Below are 21,565 nucleotides of genomic sequence, written 5' to 3'. Positions count from 1 at the left end.
GCTATTTTGTGCAGATTGAACTGTCCATGGCTCTACAATACACCATGGCATGGAGGAGTGCAGACTGCAGATGGTACCAGATGTCTCAACCCGTAAACACAAATCACGATGCTCCATCAACGCTTACTGCCACACCGCAACCTTGTGAATCAGGTAAAACCACCTTTAGGGATGAAAAAGAGAACACAAAAACCTGAGTAACAGGGAACCAACAAAAAAGGAAGAACCGGTAATAAAAATTATAACTGTATTATTAATTAAGTTTTCTGTAGTAATGAGGTAATTTGGACTATCGGACTGTTAAAACATTAACCGGACTAGCAATAAATCCTTGGCTCCGCAGAGATGGTGTTTTGCCCTGGCAAGATTTGGAGGTGCTGGGTGGGTGCAAGGGACGTGTCCCCATGCAGGTCGAGGGGCTCCGTCTATCCGGCCACATCCTTCAGTCCCCCCAACCATGGCTACAGCACTATCCCGAACAGACACAGGCCTGTTTTGAAAGCGAAATACTGATTCTGACAGTGACTAAAATACCCTCCAGCAACCTTTCTGATTACTATTACTATTACAATCACTTCTAGCACAGCTGCTGGCCCAGCGAAGTAAACACTGGAGGAGTTTTTACATACTCTATTTTGATATTCAAGGGACTGCTGAATAAAACCGTAATAAATACCAGGAGCTTGGACATCACCGSAATAAGGGCAGGACAGAGATAAATTTAGGTGTGGGCCAAAACCAAGCGCTCAGGCTCCTGTGAATTATTTTCGGCTTGGAATTACACTTGTAATATTTCACCTGGAAACACGTGCTTTAGCCAAGGACTCAAGTCAAAGCCCAAATTCAAGCCCAGTTACTTAAACAGATTGAAGGCTAGACCCAATCTATTTTTACAGAACATTTGTTGCYATGCTGCTATATAACTTATCTCCACTTAAGGTCTTTTTTGTATACATTTATGCAACATTATTTGTTAATAGCACAACATTTTTTAYATCTACTGAAAAGCAGAGACCACAGACGGGGCAGGGACATCCCCAAGGACTGCAGCAGAGGAAACCCATTACACGCACAACCCCATCCTTCCTCGCCATATAGACTGGATATATGAAGATATACTGGATATACTAGTATATCCAGGAAAAGTGGTTTCACTTCAAGGGAGTGGAATCACCCGAGACTAAATCTCTTCACCAGCGCTGAGCTTATTTTAACAAAAACGACAACAAAAAATCACATGCAGGTTTTTTGGTGTGCACGTTTTAAATTAATTGGGTTATTTATCGAGGCAAATGAACGAATGAATTCTCTAAAATAAACAAATAAGTGACACCAGGCCACTGAAATTCTTTTCCCAATCATTCCCCTTTATCCCTTATGGAGGCGAGTGAAGAGTGAACGGCGAAAATCGAGATGTGGGAAATTGGACCCGGGTAGCTCCGCTTTTAAAGGGGAGAGTTTCAACATCGTCTAAAAGCTTAAAGCCTGCATCAGCACCAGCGTCGCATGCATTTAGGGGAAAGGGGCTGCTGGAGCTCTCCATTCCTCTCCACTAAACCTCAGGAGCTTGGAGGAAGGTGCTGGCRTGCAGAATTAGCAGGTTTGCGCTGCAGCGTTTTCTAAAACCTCATTTAACAGCAAAATAATTCCAGCATATACAAAAAAAGGTGAACTAAAGCACCGGGTTAAGGTGATTTCAGAGAGGAATTGCTTTAGTGTTTACCATGTTAGAGGGACAGGACAGCATTTTTTTCTTAACGCTTCACCCTGCATAAAAAGGGGGATTTTGGTTTTCAGAAGTTGGAGTTAAATGTGTTAAGAGCATGTGCGGCTCAGGCTCTGCTGCCACGCATTAACAGYGCAAAACCAAAGAAGGGAAAATGATTAAAAAAGGATTTGCAATAAGCTGTCTGTTGTTGTTTCCCATATTGAGTAATCACAGTTGTGACAAGTAAATTGGATTAAAACCGACTTCAGTCCTAAAAGAAAAAAAACAAAACAAAAACTAAAGACAAATATAACTTGTTACATACCGTGTAGATCTTTTCCAAGCCCTCAGACATTTTTAGACTGAGCAACACCTTTTTAAACACAGTACTACCTCACTAATCCATACAAACGGCCTCATCCAGACCCCCGGCGAGCCAGTGAGCACACACCTACTTACACGCATACGSTTTGATCAGATCTTAAAGCTTTCGTTAAATGAGCCATTTGTAAAGCTAGTCATGAGCGGTCCCAGGGAACTAATGCATCTATAAAATCAGCATTTAATTAGGAACGCCGTAGTATGTGACTCAATTAAATCTTTGGCTCAGAAAGCTCCCAAGAAGTGTCCACGGTGCAAGAACCTAAAGCGAATCCTCAGCTACACTAAATAATGGTAAGGCAGGAGGATCAGAGCACGGCTGTGCTGCTGCGTCCTCCGGCGTGGACACCATGGAGCTACAAAAGCTGTGCAACCACAGCCGTGAAAGCCAGGAAAGTCTGTGGAGAAAGGGAGCAACTTCCCTTCGGCCAGCGACGGGGGGTCCAGGGGGAAGAAGGACACGAAGCAAGCAAACACGAAAGCTTGTGGGTTCATATAAAAGGCCAGAGTCAGCTTTCTGTGTTTTATTCAACTTTATTATGTATAATATTCTTTTGAAGTCAACACTGCTCTTCATTTCATCCAGGAATTATTCAGAGCTTGTGTTTTCTAGGCATCTCTGCAGTTTTTACAGTCAGCTTACGCGGTGCCAAGGGCTGTTTAAAATGTAACATAAGGTTCTTATTTTATTTATTTTTCCTGGTTGCTCTAAACAGGCGTTGCTGAAGGAAACTTTGATTTCAGCTAGAAACTCTGCTCTTCCACGAAAACGGGAGGAGATGGGGGAAACAGCGAGCCGCTCGCACACACATCGTAAATCTCTCCTCTCTCACAATAAAACTTCCATCGTATCGCAGCTCCCCCTCATGTTGGTGATTTTCCCGCTCTACAAATGMCAGATTTAATGCCTCCTTCATCTCCTACTCCCCTCGTTGTGCCTCAACGCRTACCATCATTTACGAATAAAATGCCGCCTGAGCCATCGCTTATTGAGCAACCACGTTCTAGTGATAGGTCCAATACCTCATACTAACGTGAACAAGACATTGTCCGTACAGAGAAACACCCTGAAGAGGAATATCCCATCAGAAACTGTGTGGAGTCTCTCCTGAGAGACCCTCAAGCCGAAGTCTCCCTTTCTACTGCAGTACCCACAGGTACGGCGCCGGGGCAGCTCAGACCAAAGCACAGAGGGAGTCCACCCAGTAAGCTTTCCTCTTCCCATTTTGGGGGGAAGAACAAGTTGCTATACCCTAACGGTCTCAGGGTCTCAGCTGACTCCATAAGTGCTTTCGTTAAGGTGTTAATCAACGTGCAAAGGCATCAAATGTGGCCTGGAACGAGCAAGGTCAGCTTCTGGTGGTCAGTTCCGAGCATCCTGCATTAGAGGACAGAGGAACCGGCTCTTTGGGCCATGYCTTTCTTCCCATCGTTTTTTTTCTTTAACCCCGCACAGCACCAAATAGTCTCTTAATGCTTTAGAAGGAAACAAGTCAGGGGCTGAGCCTACAGAGGCTTATTTCTTCAGCTTGACCCTTCCCCCCTAAAATCTAGCAATGGCATCAGTTTGAAGGCAGTATAAAACAAAATTCCCCAGGAGCAGCAAATCTCCAAACAAAAGCAGCACATTCACTGCTCCATGCAATTACACAGCAATAAATTACATTGCTCAGGGTTACTTGCTCGTTCGCTCCGAGTACCGCAAAATACTGAAGGAAGAGATTAGAGAGGCAGGCCACCAAGGTGCACTTTTCGGTAACACYTCCCATCTGCACAGGAATAATCTCCTTTTGCTGATCAGGCACAGCAGCTCATGCATAAACCAGATCTTCCCAGCTCTCCCCACCTTGCAGCTCCCGCGGGATGCCATAAGGGAAGCAGGTGCATATACGGTTTTACATATATTATTTGGATGGGTAAACCAGCAACATTCTTCTGACTAGTCTAGGGGAAAAGTATTTTCTGCAAAAATGAGAACCGCAACAACTGCAATAAGAGATGCTCCGGCTTTCTAAGAGCTACACAATCGCTCTGTGATCCAGCAACTGGATTAAGGAATATCTTCACAAGCAAATATAATGTGTTTTGCTTTTACCGGAATATAAGCATCACTGAGAAGCATAAGCATCTCTTTTTTCCTCTTTATCCAGCATCCTCCTATTTGGCAAGTGTATGAAGAACACTGCACATGCTGTGTCCCTGAAACCAGAGCTGCTGAAAGAGGGCTGTAGCTTAACGAAAACCCCGAATCCCAGCTTAATTTTGTTCATTTTACCTCCTTCCCCTCCTAGATTCGTGCACCGACCTGGCCACTCCTCACGCTGACACACAAGACATTTAGAAACGTGATTCAGACCGATTATTATATATCTATGTACGGGTGTGTGCATGGTGTGTATACACACAAACACACGCACACACACACACATACATATATATATATATATATATATACACACACACACACACACACTTATATGCACACTCTTCCTATAGTTACACACTTGGATTTTAGTTAAATGCTAAAATAATACTTGTTGGTCATGCTGCTTGAGCAGAAAGAAACTGAGCCCCAGCAGCTTCCTAAAAATTAGGATGAAATACAGCTGGCATTACTTGGCTGTGAATGATAAGCCCCGAACAGCACATTTGGCAGGTGTCCCGAGCGCTCTAAGGCAACGGCCACGGCCACGGGGCTGTAACCGGCACCGCCGGGTGACAACACTACACCCCATATCCCAGGCACATCGCTCCTTCTGCAAACCCACCCGCCAGGCATTCGGCTCTTTAGAGCAACCCAGGCAGCTCCGGAGCTACATGCACCATTGACAGCATTGAGTAGAGCATCTTCCAAGTTCTCCTTTTTCATTTTTTTTAATTTTTTTTTCCCCTTTCTAACTCGATTTTCCCTCTCTCACCATCGTCCACTACATAGAAAACCACTATGGCAAGTAAAATGCCAGAGGCAGCACCGCTTTTGCTGTAAAAAACATTTTTTTTTTTTAAATTCTCCATCTCTCAGGAATAATTGGTTGAACCAAGACGCACATAAACTAGACCGCAGCAAGGGTGTCAAGGGAGAGGACTTTCCCTGGCTGATGCGCAAGGAAAAAATCTCCATCTACAAGTCTGTGGAATGTAATAATTCATCYGGATCTAGTCAAATTCTCTTTTCAGCGTTATAATTAGCATGTTCTGGTCCCAAAATCTAGTAACCTTTACTGTGTGACCCAGATTTCGGTCTTTACGGCTTGTTAGTAATTTGGTTGCTCAAGCATAGCCAAGAAAAAGAAGAGACATTTAGAGAGCTAAGGGACACCTGTGACCCACAGTGAGGCACAACCAGAGTAAAACACATAGGTGTCTACACACCTACTTGAAAACTAACATTTCTTGTCTCATTCTACTCATTTATAGACAGGATAAAAAGGTTGGTTTTTTTTTTGCTGTACATTTCCTCTCTGCCTAATACCTTTTTCTTATGTCATCCTACTCAGCTCTAGATGTAACCAGGATGCAAAGACCCTGTGCTCCTGACCCTGAGTGAAATCATATTGAATAAAAAATAAAAAATAAAAAGGACAGAATTCTAATAAAGAGAATAGAAAAAAAAAGGGGAGAACAATTGTGGGTTCTTTTTAATTAAGCTTGTCTYGTTATTTGATTGAATCTCTCGCATACAAGATTCTTTCTCGACGATGTGATTAATTCTCTGTAAAACCTTAAAAATCCACAGACCTTATTTTGTCCATCTGCAAAACGGAGAAATAAAACTAGGACCTAGATTTTCAACACGAAGGCACTGAGGCTTTTAACATGACTGTTTCTACAGTACTGTGAAATCTTTTTACGAATGAATTTGAAATATTATCAGCATTCCAAGAGGTAATTATAAAAAAAAAAAAGAGAGAGATGAAATCGCTATTTTTTCCTATGTCCTTCACAACCTCTAAACCCAGATTTATAATTGAAGTGCAAACTGACCTTTATAAACTGTACAGCGAGGCTAAAATACATTATTCTACAGGGCTTGGGGGAATTTGCCATGCTCAGCAATTCAATAATCTTACTTTCTTTCATTTATGTTCCTCAGACAATGTGACATATTTGGATTTTCCCTCTTCGCTAGATGCGAATCAAGCAGGAGAGGCTGAGGGGGCTTTATYGACACTATAATCTAAAGCTCCTGCCAACCTGCTGCCGTAACTTCGCTTTTGGTAAATAGCTCAGCTCTTTGCCCACCTTCTCAAATGCCTCAGCAGCTAATACTAGCCCGTGTTTCATTCCGTTTGCAACGTGCTAGGTCAGACCRTTAAACGTTCCACACGCAGAAACAATCCATCGTCACCAGCTGGAACATCTGAGATGGTTTTATCCGTAACCTTGCCACATAATAACTCAAGTGCAATCATGTAAAGTACCACAAACACACAACTAAAATAGGCAAGGCGCCACGACATTCAGGACTTTCTTACTCGGTAATTGYATTGAAAGGAAACAAGTGCACTTAGAGCTTAACRTTGGAGCTGAAAAGATTTTCCTGTRCATAAGCAGGAAGCACTCAAGGTATTGACTGCRTGAACCTCTTTCAGGTCTTGGGACTCCATTCACAGTCATTAAACAACCCCATCCACTCCAGCATCGCTCTCCACCATCACAACTCCTTCTTCTCCTGGTTCAGCTACACCAGTGATACCATCCACAGTGCAAGGTTGGGTTTCTGCTCCTTCCTTCGTCCAGGCGTGGGTGCACCAGAGCGAGCAATGCTCCTCCACCTCTCCTCGTGYGTTGGCCATACCATCGCTCTTTCCTTTTACATCTTAACCAGCCCAACCAGCTTCTTCTACAGCCCTGCATAAAGTCATGATCAAGGAGGCAACCAAAAGCATCGCTTTGGCTCAATGGCGGTACAAGTTTATTAGACAGGACCGACCAGACTGCATGCTCTTCTCAGCCATATCCAGGATTTTTCAGTTTGTGCCTCTTGGGCGTCAGCACCAGAAACAAAAGCTGCYACTTCTTCCTTTCCTGCTATTTTTGTATTTCCTCCCCTAGGCTTTGCCTCCAAGAAGCAAGACTGGACTCCAGCCACAACCAGCTCCTCTCAAGGCAACATACTTCTTTTTTTTTCCCATCCAAAAGGGTGGATATTATCATCTTGAACACCATTTAAAAGAGTGCTAGATGAGATTTTGGTGCACAGGGTTAACATTTCCTGCAGCTTATGGAAAAGAAATGAAGAAATACCGCTAAGCAAAACACTCGCTGAATACTCCACCTTTTGAATGCGTTAACAAGTTTGCTTTCTTTGTCTGCACCTTTGCAAACGTGGTTGTTGCCATGGGACCAAGTGCACAGCACTCTTGGTGCTCAACCTTCAAACTTTATTGAACTGTTTACCGTTACGCAGTGCAGGGGTCACGTGTCTAGTCTTAACCTTCTGGACTTATTTACTCTATCAATGTTAATAAAATAACTCTTAAAGGAAGAGGAAAATTTCTCCTTAGCTAGTTTAACCCCTAAGCATGTGTACTGGTGAACTGAGATTTTGGGTTTTTTTTCCCTTCGTTTTCTTAAATCTAGAAAGAATATTCCTGTTCTGTGACATTGCAATCTAGGGAAGAGGCATGACATTACTTATTCATTATTCTGCAAGACTGAACGCATGAAGATCACAGGACGGGAACAGGCGAGCTCTTCATGCACAAACTGCATCTGTGCTTAGTGAACACTGGGAGAGCGAATATAAGGAGACAGCAATAAAAAATGTTCTGGTAAACATATATAATTCCCTCGAGGTTTGACTTCAAAATAAGACAYGCATGCTTGTTGAATATCCAACCTTCAGCTTGGTTATTTAGGAGTAGGGTATGGATCCACAGCTGATCAGAAGTGTTTTCCAGAACAAATGTGCTAAATTCCCAAAGCTGTGACATYACTAACAGCCAGTCAATGGTCTTGAAATGACCATTTCGGTAAAGTAGCCGCAGATTCTCTTTCCTTGTCTTTGTAGTTTTTATCCAGCATTATTCACTTTTCATCCTCTGGGTCATTTCCAGGTAGCACATCCTTGGCTGGCTTATCTAGTTGCTTTTCAAACAAATTAGGAAACGGGGTTTAAACCTGCCCCCCAGGAGACCGCCACCCGATCTCACGTACCACTCCATGCCTTCAGCACCTCGCGTGGAGCGCTACTTGCCGAAAACCGCCCCCTTACTCTGTTAAAACACACGCCATCCATACAAATTGTCCAAGAACTGCTTAAAACGGTGGTGCCTCCTGCAGTGGGAACACGAGTGTCTCGATGCAGAGGGTTTATTATGGCCATGCCTAAGTGCAGTGCGAAGGGACTCATCCGACAGAGCACTGCGGAGGAAAAACGCAGTGGTTTCAGGAAGCGAGAGCAACTTCTTCAGCAAGCGACCGCTCAGCAGATCCTCGTACTGTTCTCTAAGACTGGGCTCTACTTTTTGCTTTTTCAAACCCAGCAAACCTTCCCCAGGATGTTAATTGCTTCCATGGATAGCCTGCTACTGAATGTACCACCTCAAGCCATGGATCAAAAGAAAAGCCATTCCAGCTGATGGGAACGCCACTCCTGGCTTTATGGCCAGCGTAAGGCTCARGAAATAAATGAGACCTTACGCAAAGCCAATGGAAGTATTTCACTAAATATCAGCGTGTTTGGATTAGCGTGTCAGACCCCTGCAGGACTCCGCTGCAGAATGGATGCTCGGTCCTGACAACAGCACGGTCCGGGCACGCACACATGAATTATTAAGCAAACTTCATCCCACAGGTCCCTCTAGTCAATCAACACGAACTGCATTGCTGAATGGGTAGGTATGGGCATAAAAACTTACTGTAAACACGCATCTTCCCCCCTGTCCCCAACCTCAAAAAGTTTACAAAACACGCGCTTACAAAACCAGGGGCAAGTCGCTCCAATTAGGATCTCATGTTGCACGATAAACTTCCTGCCTGTGGATATTTCAATCCAAATTTAAAAAAAAAATATATATATATATATATGTATTTGTCTTCTGCAGGCTGTGCTAGCAGAAAGCAAGCTTGTCTTTTGCTATCTCGAAATCCGTGGGAGGAAAAAGGCAAAATGTTTCAAGCTGGTTTGGTTTTTTTGTTAGGGGAGGAGGAATTTTGCCCTGTTGACTCAAAATGCCAGTGTTTAACCCATTCAAGAACGACATTCTCACTTCCAATACATGAAAATGGCGTAAAAGTAAAATCAAAAGTAAAAAGATAATATTTTGGCTAGTAACAAGGAGTAGGGGCGGGGGGACAAACAAGAACCATCATTGTGAATTCAACAGTTCCCAAATAAATATCTTGGTACAATTTTATAAGACCACCAAGCATGACTACAGTTTTTACACATGGCAAAAATCAAGGTTTCTGCTAGTGTCACATTTTCCTGCTCCAGAGTGCTTGCTTAAGGACATCTTTGGCCTCCAAGGTGGGAGTACATATTTTTAACCTTCTGTCCATCACAGACCTTTGACAAGGACAATTTGGGAGGAAAACACTGAAAAGAAAAACTTTTCTCTAACAGATTGATTTGTAGTGGCCATTAGGAGCTTCGTAGGTAGGCGAAGGACCCCTCCAAGGACCCCTCGAAGTGGTCAAAAGCAGATGAATTTATCACTCTCAGAGAGTCCTGCAGTTTTATCACAAGCTTCCATAATTTACCACAGATATGTCACGCATCTGGTACGCTGGGAATCTTAAGGGTGAGATCTGTCACATAAATATAATTATTAATGTGGCAAGTGTATTATATGGTTAAATGCAAATGTTGCAATCTGGCAACCCATTTTTACTGCCAAACCTAGACAGTTTTTCATGTCAGAAATTGATGCCAGCAGCGATAGAGGATAGATAAAGTTAATCTGACTGCTTTGAGTTTAACAGGGAAGGTATTACTTTGAACGCCTTAACATATTAACAGAATCAAAACGACGTTTCAAAATATTTATGGAAATCTTTTTTTAAGCCTATACAAGCAGAATAACAAAACCATATAAAATATTATTAAATCCTACCCTTAATTAAACACGCTGACACTTAAAAGCCTCTGTCTGATATACTTAAAAAAAACCTTCTTTCAGTAAATTATGACTTTAAAACATCTTTCTCCTCTAGATGAATCTGCATTCCGCAGGAATTAAAACCATCTTAATAGGAGCCATTTTTATAAATCATTTATTTTCCAAGCTATCCTGCCAATTTATTAAACATAAGGGTAGGAAAAGAAAAAAAAAAGAAAGAATATGCAGAAATGATAAAATGCAACTGAGAAAAACAACATTATTCTTTTAAGACAATTCACAAAAGCCAAGGAGTGTGGATTCATCCTACCTGCCCCAGCCAGAGGATGAGGCTCTTCGCTGTGAGAACAACTGTCCAGCCTCCCTGGAGCACACGTACAGAAAGCTGGACATCCCCAAAGGGCATTTCAGTCCACTTAAGGTAAGAGTCACCCCACAACTCCAGAGAAAGCCAAGGGTTACTATGCTTCTTGCTTTAATATCAGTTTGGTGGGAAGAATCTGAATCCTTCCTTAATCAGCAACCCTGAGGGCTGCAGAACTAGCAGTAGAAATGCTCTCATTTGATTGAGGGGGGCAGCAAGATGTCCTTGAGATGTCCTAGGGTCCCACCAGGCCTGCAGCTATTATTTCAGAAGTGAATGGAGAGCCCAAGTCCTGTGCCAAACTTGCCAGCCCTACAAAGGTGTTTCCTACCCTAGGGCATCTCAATTGCCTCAAGAGTCTGCCAGTGGACCAGGTATCTACTTTAGGGTGAGCTGAAGCTCGGCAGATACCACTGACTGAGTTCATGTGGACACCTACCTGTTAGGTGCCTTATCCATAACAAAGAGGCCACAAATGGCCTTTGCCAAGCAAGAGCCACAGCTGGATCCAACCTATCTTAGACTTAACACATATGTCTTGAACACCAAGGTGTTTCAAAAGCACTTCCACAAGTCCAGCAGTCTACTAGCTAAGGGATGAGCCCAAGCAGACTCACTGTCATTCCTTAATTGACTCTTGYTGTGCAGACGGGTTTCAGGCTGGAACAGAGATGCTTCTCCTCCCGAGAGCACCCCAGATGGGGCACCCCGCATATGTCTCGTTGGCGGGCTTTACCATAGGTCTCACTTGACTCAGGATTGTGGCGACGGCAAGCTAAACTGATGGAGTGGTTTTACTCACCTGAAGAAAATTCTTCTGGTGACGTGGCAAATTTCTTGGGGAAGGGTGAGGAAGACAGAGATTTTTAATCACAGGAAAGAATATGGCAAAGCATCCGTGCATTTTGGCRCAGTTCACAACCCCGGGGAAAAAAGGTGCCTTGTGATGTTTCTGTTTGGCCAAAAGCCAAACCCAGGCACCAATCCAAAAGCTGCACTTTTCGCTTCTCTCAGGGACGATCGCCTTCGTTTCATCCCCGAGCAGCTCAGATCTCAAGCYGAGCTTCCTGTTCGGAAAAAATACTTTGAAACTCCTTTTTCGTACCGCACCGTAATCAGCTCTGCTGCACAGCCCTAAYAAAATCATTAAAGTATTACACATCAAAAAGCATGCACCCCATTAGTGTTCTGCAGACAGCGATCACTTTGCGGGTATCTATTCGCTATTACTGCTTATACGTGACACCCGGATTATGGCCATAGGAATTCTCTGCCGCACACCACTTTAACCAAGATTCGAATACAGAAGTATTTGTGTCCTTGTGGGTTCTCCTATAGCGATCTTGCTGTGTCAGGATGTCTGTTTTTTCCAGGGAAATGGGAGAGAGTTATAAGAGACAGTACTGACTATTGCCACATCACTTCTGCAAGAAAAGAAGGCTTATTTTCACACACTGTACAGATGTAGAGCTGAGCTCTCTCTCAATTGCAGAAAAAGGAAAAAAAATATTCCTATTTTAAAAAACACAAATCTGCAAATCATGTCAGTGGGGGAAGGGAAGTGGAAGCCAAAACGTGGGCTTTTCTTCAAAGCAGGAGAAACCAACACATTTTGCAGAATGGACGTAGTCAAAATTCTCTTCGGTGCTAAAAGCATCTACAATATGCTTCTCACAACCCTTCTCTCACCAGGCAAATTCTCTTGCTATTGAYGGATAAAGGATCCAAAAGGATAAAAAATCATGGGATACAACCCAGACACGCGTAAAAAAGGGTATTAAGCTACAACTGTAACACAATACAATGCTGTTCTTGACCTCCTTGAACCTGGTATAAGCTAAGCTAAGGCTACACATGCAATGAGGAGACACACTCATATGAGTGAGCAATTCAGGAAGGCTGATCTGGAGAATAAGGGCAGCTGTCCTGGTCAGCCAGCCTCCACAGGACATGAAAAGGGAATCACGGACCCTTCCTACCACTAGCAGCTCAGTGTCATGGCTTTGAGGTATCATCAGAGCCATCAGATACTACTTGCAACCTGGGATGACCACGTTTCCTTCTAAAAGGGGATGCTTGAACCCACACCTCTGCATTCAGTCAGGCAAAGATGTCCATCGCCCATGACGTGCTTTGTCCATAATGAACAAATGTGGGAAGACAGAGTTTATGGCGAAGTGTATCACACTCTTTGGAGGGCACTGCCCAGGTTGCAGGGATGTTTTCATTTCCAGCCTCTTTTTCTGAGGGTACCTTCTAATAAGAAAAGAAAGTGGCTTTCACTGTCTCTTGAAGAGAGTGATTTCTCTGGGCAATTAACTGTAGTTGCCTAAATTGAGAGCCAGCTACCTTCAATGCCTGAAGTCATGGAACCACCTCATCTTGTGGATAAGGAGGGAGAACAATTCCTTGGGGGCTTGGATTATTAAACCAAAGGTTAGGTAAAAAAAAAAAAGTCAGTAGACTTTCTGGCAATGTATCAGTACTTCACAACCTGTTTGTAGTCAAGCATCACTGGAGAAAGCTATATCAGTAGTCTTGGCCTACTGGACCTAGCTTTTCACCCCAGCTCTACTTCATCCCCCTTCCTCTTGTTCCTCCTTTCTTTCCCAATTAATACAAGTGAGCTGCATTCAGCCGACTCCACCTAGAGCTTCTTATGTGCATCTACATTTCATTTTCTGGCACTTCCAGCTCCAAGCACATGGCACACAGGTACTTGAGCTGGCTCTGCTCCATGCATACATAATATACTCACACTGATTACAGCTGGCACTCGTTTTTTCTGGATTTGCTCTTTGAATGAACTGTCCTGAATTCACTTGCCACAAACACAGTCCTTATTCTGAAGAACTCAGCTCTCAAAGGGAGTGACACTATCTCAGAGAAGGCAATAGCCCTACCTGACAAGAGGAAGTCTGCCTTCATCTGAATCAGCTTCCTCATGATGCCCTTATAAGCACTCTGCATAAGATTTGGAAAGTTTGCATGTATTTGAAACAGAGTCAGACAACTTTGGGTGGGTTTTTTTGTTGTTGTTTTGCTTTGTTTTGGCAAAACTCTGCAGCAAAGTAAGCAAATACTTTTGCAGTGTACAGATTACACTAGCTAGATGTCCTGCGTGGCAGGACTGCTTACCTATTCATCATGAGTCCCTATTCCCAAATACCCTGACTCCCCTTGCCTGCCTAACAACCTCACTTTAGGCAGAGTTATAGTCACCTAGTTAGTAGGAAACCAGAACATGTGTCAATTTTACTATTTAGATATCCTCCAACGCAATCATTTTTTAATAGCTATGGCTATAAACCTACCAAATGTTCACTTGTTGCTCCGCGACCACTTTCCAAGTTGGAGGATGTTCAAGGAGAAACGTGCATCAACCTCTGAAGGAAAGGGGTCAAGTAGCAAAGGGGCAAGAGTTTAAATCGTGATTTGCAATCTGGAGAAGCAGAAAAATGCTGCCCCAGAGGTCTCACCTGAAGAGCTGACCGTCTGCCTGTTCCTGAACACAAAGAGATGTAGGCAGCACTGCCGGTTCTCAGGATTCGAGGTGTTCTGCTTTTGGCTGGTGCAGCTCTCGTGAGAGACAGGTAGGGATACACGCAGAGCATTCCAGGTGGCTTGCATACATCTGGCTGTGGAATTTGGGGGGCAAAGCAAGGGACACACCAGTGTTAGCAGCTGCTGGTCTTCCTCTGCGTGGTACCCTGCAACATTTCAGCTTAGAGATGCACCAAGCCAAATAGGAAAAATCAGGAGAGTCCTGCTGCTAGAGCCCTGGAAGAGGAGCTGAACCAGGGGGGTGAAAGGGGAGATCGGGAGGACTTTGGGGGCTGATGATGGGGGCAGGGAAGCACGGTTGAAATAAAAAAATAAGTTATGTTTAGCTATCTGGACAATTAATGATAATTCCGAGATCAAAAATAATTATTGCAATTACTGCATTATGCATCTATTTATGTAACTGCTCAGGAAAGAAGAAAATTATCTACCCATGTTTTTGAAGTTCTCTGAAGAGTCAGGGAATTGATTCTTGAATAAAATAAAGAGTAGTTTAGGAGTGTAAGCACAATAGTTGCACTGGGTGATAAAAAAGCCTGTCTGGTTTAGGGATTTCCAGCAGTTACCAGGGTGGTTTATGCTGCAAATAATTCTGTGCATGTAAACATTTTTCCTGATTACATCGATCTACACAGGCTGACTTCTTACTCTGACATTCTCTCCAACCTCCTAAATTTAGTTCCAAATCTTCTGGCTATTATTATTGTTGTTATTTTTAAACTTGAAGTTTGCCAAACAGCGTATACGGGAATTGGAGCAGATCTGATGCACTGATGAATGCAGTGGATTGGGGAGAGAAGGAGGGAGACCACAAACCAGTCAGAGACTAAACTGCATCAGAAAAACCAGCCAAGTCCATCAGACACATCTATGAAGTATAAAACCACTTTTTTTTTTTACTAAATGCAATGGGCATGTTCTAGTAAGCACACCTATTTTGAAAATCTTGGTCAGGACAGACAAAATCCTAGGAAATGTGGGACTTCCTACTCAGCAGACTAAATTATGTTAAAAAGAAATAGAGATCAAATTCTTCTCTCTGTTCACAGCAGTGGGAGCTGCAGTTATGTACGCGAAATCAGAGCCAAGTCCTCAGTACCTGATTTTTGCATGCAGGCTACATTAAGAGAAGCAGCTTTAATAAATTGTGCTGCATTTGGAAAAAGCCATTTTAATTCTCTAATTAGCAYGCGTACGATGAAAACTAACTGTGCGTGTTTGTGTATACACATATCCAGACGAGAGTTTAATGAACTGTATCTATTGCAAGCGAAACTTTCATTTTCTCTGTGTTGCGTTGTGTGATGCTGCGATGCAGGTTTCAATACCACAACACGTGGTTTTCTACCTATAAAATAGCTTTTYCATCTTTTCGCTCCTTCTCTCTTTTCTCTTCTTAGATTCACTGCTTTTGGAAAAGAGGGGGAAAAAAGAAAGGAAAAGCTACACAAGCATCCAAGGCTGGCCTCACGTTAAAAAAAAAATACACATCCACAAAATCCCCTCTTTCACTGTGGGTCATCATTTTCTGTTATCTACCTACCATTCTCCGCCACCTGAAACCAGCWCAGGCAAAACTCTATATGATCAATACATGTCCTACCATCATTAATCACGGACAAAAAGAAAGAAAATGAAGTAAGACTGATAAAAAGGTGTTCGGCTGCAAGAAARACAGAAGAAAGAGTGAGGATAGATGAGGAAAAAAAATGAAAAGGCTGGGACAAAGAGAGACCTGTAGCAATTCAAAACAGACTCACAGTCCATCCTGTAGCTCTTGAGTATCATTTGAGGTCCCCAGAGATCTAAGGCTTCTTTCCAGGGAGGTCACTGTCAACAAGACAGAAAGAAAAGATAAAGAAGTAGTACACTTGTTCAGAGAAAAATAATGGATTTTTGTTCTTGTTTTCTCTTTTTTTTTTAATTCACTTTCTTTCAAAACAACACAATTAAGCACTGTTTGGACAAGCAACACATGAGACAAAATGGGACGCCATTCGGCAATGCCCATTACATCAAAATGGATAAATTGGTTCCCTCAGATGCAGAAAAGGTGTTTCCATATGTCTTGTGCGGGTCYGCTCCGTGGTTATATTTCCTAATGAGCATCTTCCTGCTCCTCTCTTGTGCAGAAGGAGCTCCTTGTGAAGATGCACAATGTCCCACACTGCTCTCCTTCACACCAGGAAGCGTCCACTCCCTCCTCTTGCAGCGATGCCTTCAAACATCCCTGCAATGGTCCAGGGTGGTTAATGCCACCAATGCCTGGATTTCTGACTCTGCCAGCCCCAAACTTTCTAGCTTTTAAYGTTAGAGCAACTGCACAAAATTCCCAGGGCTGGAGGCAGTTGTGCTTCGGACCAGGAGAGCTGGGCAGCCCTAGCAGGAGTGGGAAACTGCAGGAAACACATCCCTCAGGACCCATGGACCTTTGCGTGAAGCACCTCTGGCTGGAAGCATGCCCTCACTGAAAAGGCAAGAAATTGCATAAAAAMACCATTAACTGCTCAGAATAACAATTAAGAGGCTGAACTCTATCTTCCATTCTCATATTTTTGTGCTCTACTACTCAAGATTTGATACTTTCCTAGGTTTTGGCTTAAATATGCCAATGGAGTGCTCTGCTGTGATTATCTAGCGTGTTTGTTTGAGTCAGAGAGCTGCTTGTGCTTTTGCATCAGGAGAGGGGAACGCTCTACTCTAAGTGATCCATTACAGGAGCTGAAAGCTGGAAACATGTTTTATTTTGCAATACACAATGACTTAAAATTTAAGAAAAACCAATGCAACAGTTTAAAAAGCTAACAGTGGGGATCTTGTAAATCAAAAGTGTAATTTGGCCCTTACGCTGGCTATTATTTAAGCTATACCATAAAATCTACCCTTTTTACACCCTTAAATGTTCACTGTCTCAACTTCACTCTCAAATTAATAAAAGGTTACTACTTTTGCACTTAGCATATCAAGTATGCAAAGCATTTCAAGATCTTTCACAATGAAAGATGCTAAATAAATGACATTCTCATTATTTACATTTGGGATTTTCTCARGACACTTCCAGTTATAAAAACTCATAACCCATTACCAGTCATGCTTCAATATTTAAGGAAGGAAAAAAGAATAGATTAGTGACACAGCTTAATTATTTTGCTGGAAATTTAAGAAATCCTTTATTTTAATGACTCTGCAGCCTTCAACTCAGTCTGTAACTTTGAACAAGTCACTTTTAACTATTTTTCCACTGACAGAATTGAACSTGCTCTTCTTTTTTGGGCTTCTCTGGGTTGACAGCAAAAGCTACCAACAACATAAAATGTAATTAATTATGTGCCTGGGCAACATGAATATTCAAAAAAAAAAGCTTGAAAACCACTATATATTTTCTGCCTTGTGCTAAATCTCAACAGTAGATTTCAGTGCAGCGTTTGGCAACTCACTAAGATAAAGCTTCTAGGAACTATCTACAATTGAGCTAACAATTATTATCCTGTGCTGGATGCACAGTGTTTTAAAGAATAAATTGAGAGTTTTCACTAATATCCATTTGCTTCTCTACAGCATTTATCTTGCAGAGATCTCACAGATATTATAATTCCCTCTCTCCCCATGCTGCAGTCCTAACAAATCAATCTCTAAYGCAACCTACATTCTGCCCATTTCAAAGGCAAAACTCAGTATCTTCTAAAAATGCTTTGGGAGCGATTAGCCCTTCAGTGCACTGCAGAGCCTGGTGCTTGCTCAGGGAACGGAGAGCAAGTCAAGGTAGCGACAGCACTCATGCGGACACTGAATTTCCGAGGACGTATTAGTTCTCATGGGTGCAACTCAAGGGAGCAGCGATAGCATCCGAACACCTTCCTAACCCGAGCTGCAAAAACAAGACAATCCAAAGTGAAGGCTATTCCACCAAAGTCTCCCTACAAGCGAACGTGAGAGCTTGACGGAAGACAGAGATCGGATATGCGGGCACTTCTTTGCAATAAGAAGACAGACCTTTGCTACTGCATGCTTTGCAGTAGAACAGAGTGGGAAGAGGCTTTCTTGTTGCACAAAACTGTTCAAGACTTCAGATGCACCATTTCACACTAGGACAAATCCAAGAGCTTTCACATTTAATTAATATTTGGGACAATAAACAGACATTAAAAGGATCTGCAGCAGGAATGCAAGAGTAGAGCAAAGAGTTTCTCAGTCAGGAGAGAAGATGACTCAGGATTAAGTCCTATCCTAAAAATTGTATCTAATATTCTAATTCAAACTCAGTATTGAYATTCTTCTATAAAGGTCAGTGTTTCCTATAGGACAAGCTGAGAGATACGCACTCTGGGACAGCCAAAAGGTTGGCATTTGACATGGGTCTCACATGGGAAATGGCAGACTGAAACTCCAACCCAGGTGTTCTGGACCTCAGGTCAATGGAGTTCTCCTATATTTTAGGATTGGCCAAGAAGAGCTCTGCCACAATCAGCATGGTTTCTGTGATGGGTATGGAAAATCCCTCTCAACGGACCACATACCAGTTCTGACGGTTCGAGTAGTAACTCACACAGTAGCAACACATCCAGCTGTGCTGAAGAGATGTTGAGAGGCCAGCGTTACAACATAGATGTGTCACCTAAAAAGCCTTGTACATATAATACCTAAAAGGCGATAGGGGAGTCTTCCAGGATCAGGTATGTTCAGCAGAGGTATGCTGTTGGAACTGCACCGATTTACATAAACTGAGAGTTTGGCACCAGTCATCTACAGTGCAGCAATCCTTAAAATCAATGGGGGATGAGAAACCATCCCAAGATGGCAACAGTGACTTTATCACACCTACAGGATGATGAAAAATCCTTGGCTCAGCCCCTGAGATCAAGGTAATGGGACTGCCCATGGCACCAACCCATCATGTGGAGTCATTAATGAGCAAATAAAAGGAATTAGAGAGAGAAGAGACCTATTAGAGCACTCAGGTTCTCCATCTGGCCAGAACAGTTCTGATTACTCCAGTATATCCTTCACTGATCAGCCCTGCATGATGCACCAAACCAACTCTTTTTACGAGTGTTATTTATTTTACTTATTTATAAGGCATTTACTGAGAGGCAGCTAAAAGCCATACCCTGAAAGAGAATGCAAAACCTTCATAAAACTAGGTTTAAAAAAAAAAAAAAAAGCCATCAATCAGAAAAATTCAACTGGCACTTGGGTTTACTTTTGTGTTTTTTTTCCCCGTAACAAAACAAATAAACAAAAAACTAAACAGAAATTTCTAAAACTCCCACAAGCCAAAGTCTTATCAGACAAACTTCCCTGTGCTCAACAGGGACAGTCTTCAAAGAATTAGACAGAAAGAAAGCAGATGCAAAGAACAGAAAAGACCCCCTTCTATCCTTTGTACTTCTATAAGTGACAGGGTTAAAAAAAGGTCCTCAGCTCATGACCCGTCTGGAGAGTGATCCACTAGCACATACAAAGAATCAGTCGCTAAGGTTTTTATTCAACAYGTGGGGAAGATCCTCATTCCCACAGCAGAAAAATGGAGCAGGAGGCATTTATATTCAAGATCAGCCAAGGTCAGCTCCAAAGTGCAAAGATCCCCCTTGTTCAGAAGACAAGTGCTGAACTGCTGAAGAAGAATTTCAATCACTCCAAAGGCTCAGACTTCTGCCAAAAGAGGAAAGAAAGCAAAGAGGGACAAAGTGTGCAACATTTATTACTTCTGTAGTACTACTCAATAAAAAAAAACAACAACGGTGCTTTAAAATCCCAGTATAAAGTTGACTTCTTGTTTTCGTTAGAGATACTTTTTCCCCATGGACAGAAAAAAAATATAGCTGAGACTGCCCACAATCTGGCAATTTGGGAGTTCAAACAACAGGGGCCTGGCAGGGGTGAGCTCATGACACCCTCAGGATCTCGAAGGCAAGCAGAACATTTCAGCTCCAGAGTTCGGTCTCCAAAAGCAACGAGGAGCCCGGCAATCCCCAAAGAGGTCGGGCTGAGGCAAGAAGAGAAGGGAAAGGGGAGCTGTGATTCAATTTACTGCAACGTTGAAGGACATGAAGCACACCATGCCCAGCGCAAGAGGAGCACAGTGTCATCTGATGAGCGTCTGCAACACAGAAGCTCTACTCCCCTCTCCACCACCACGTTGATGGTCCACCAATGACAGCACTGACTTTTGCTACATGCTCTGCGATGGAGCTTGTAGGGTTTACTGAAGAGACCATAAGGCACAGCTGTACAAGGCAGATGTGATCACAGGCACCTTCTCCCATTTTATAACCCTCCAAGCTCCCTTATCTAATATGTACCAGCTTTGCAGAATCTTAGCACTATATTCAGCATCCCCTTCCCGGGCAAAGCTGTACCCATTTGGGGGGAAGATTGCTATAAAGAAGCCACCCACAAGCTCAGTGAATCAAAATGACTCTAGCAGACAAAAAATAATATGGGCAGTGAACAGAGCAACAACAGTACAGTATCTTATGGGCATTTTTTTCAACCTAAAAGCACTTTAAAATGCATTATAAATTCATAGATTCATAGATTTTAAAGGCCAGAGACAGCAATTCTGATTATCCAATCTGATTTCCCAGCATAAAATTTTGTCCCATCACTCCTACATCAAGATCGCAGACTGTAGAAGGACTAAAGTACATCTTATAAAAAGACATCCGAATCTTGATTTAAATGTTCCAAGCAACGCCAAATCCATCACATCCCGTCAGCAAGCACTTCTAATGGCCAGTTATACTGAAAGACTGAATTTGTCTAGCTTTGACTCCTATCTCCTGATCTCATTATGCGTGAGAATGTTAGATTAATGAGCCCTATGTTATCTATTTGATGTTTTTCTTTCCACAGAGGTACTTAGGGACCATGATCTAGTCCTCTTAGATGTCTCAAACAGAAGTCGTATGGCATGCATTTTAAAGTCTGATTTGCAGGCTTCAAACAGTTGTGATAGCTCTTCTCTGTAACCTCTCCAATTTTACAAAATAGTTTAAGTGTAGGCACCATCATTACCTGCTTCAGAGAGAACTCAGTATAGGCAACTCTAACAGCAAACACGCACTACCTGCTCAAGAAGAGAAACAAAGACCTCCAGAAATTGGTCTAAAACTAACTGAATTTGGATTATTGCAATTACAAAGAAGAATAAAAACAGAAATTGGCATTTCAAAAACGATGCCCTGCTCATCTTGAGGGTTTCTCAGGATAAACTCCCCCACAGCGAGGAGTTGTGATTACAGCACTGAGGCTCACCAAGTCAATCTTAACCTAGCTAGCCTGAGTACTCATACATACAGACTCACAAGCAGGTTGCAAAACTTCACTCTGCCGTGGGTTCGTATTCAACACCAGAAGCCTACAGTGTTCCTGTTAGGGTACCACTGTTAGGGCTGGAGCAAGCGAGATCGATGCTAATTCTGGTACTTCTGTGTGTTGCAATACAAGTCATGCCCCCATCTGCAGGCAAAGCTGAGTACT

At 42.7% G+C, this 21,565-nt stretch overlaps 1 protein-coding gene across 1 annotated transcript in view; it reads right to left on the bottom strand.

Moving 5' to 3' along the window:
- The window catches only part of TSNARE1 (t-SNARE domain containing 1), a 436,739-nt gene that overhangs the window by 287,304 nt on the left and 127,870 nt on the right, over positions 1 to 21,565 (bottom strand). The window contains exon 6 of the mRNA XM_026069584.1: positions 15,844 to 15,913. Within this exon, the coding sequence (XP_025925369.1) occupies positions 15,844 to 15,913 (70 nt within the window). The remainder of the gene's footprint in view (positions 1 to 15,843; positions 15,914 to 21,565) is intronic.

Source organism: Apteryx rowi, unplaced genomic scaffold, assembly GCF_003343035.1.
Source record: "Apteryx rowi isolate R43461 unplaced genomic scaffold, aptRow1 scaffold_106, whole genome shotgun sequence".
Lineage (NCBI taxonomy): Eukaryota > Metazoa > Chordata > Aves > Apterygiformes > Apterygidae > Apteryx > Apteryx rowi.
The sequence above is the reverse complement of the archived record's forward strand: the minus strand, read 5'-3'. Positions and strand labels throughout refer to the sequence as shown.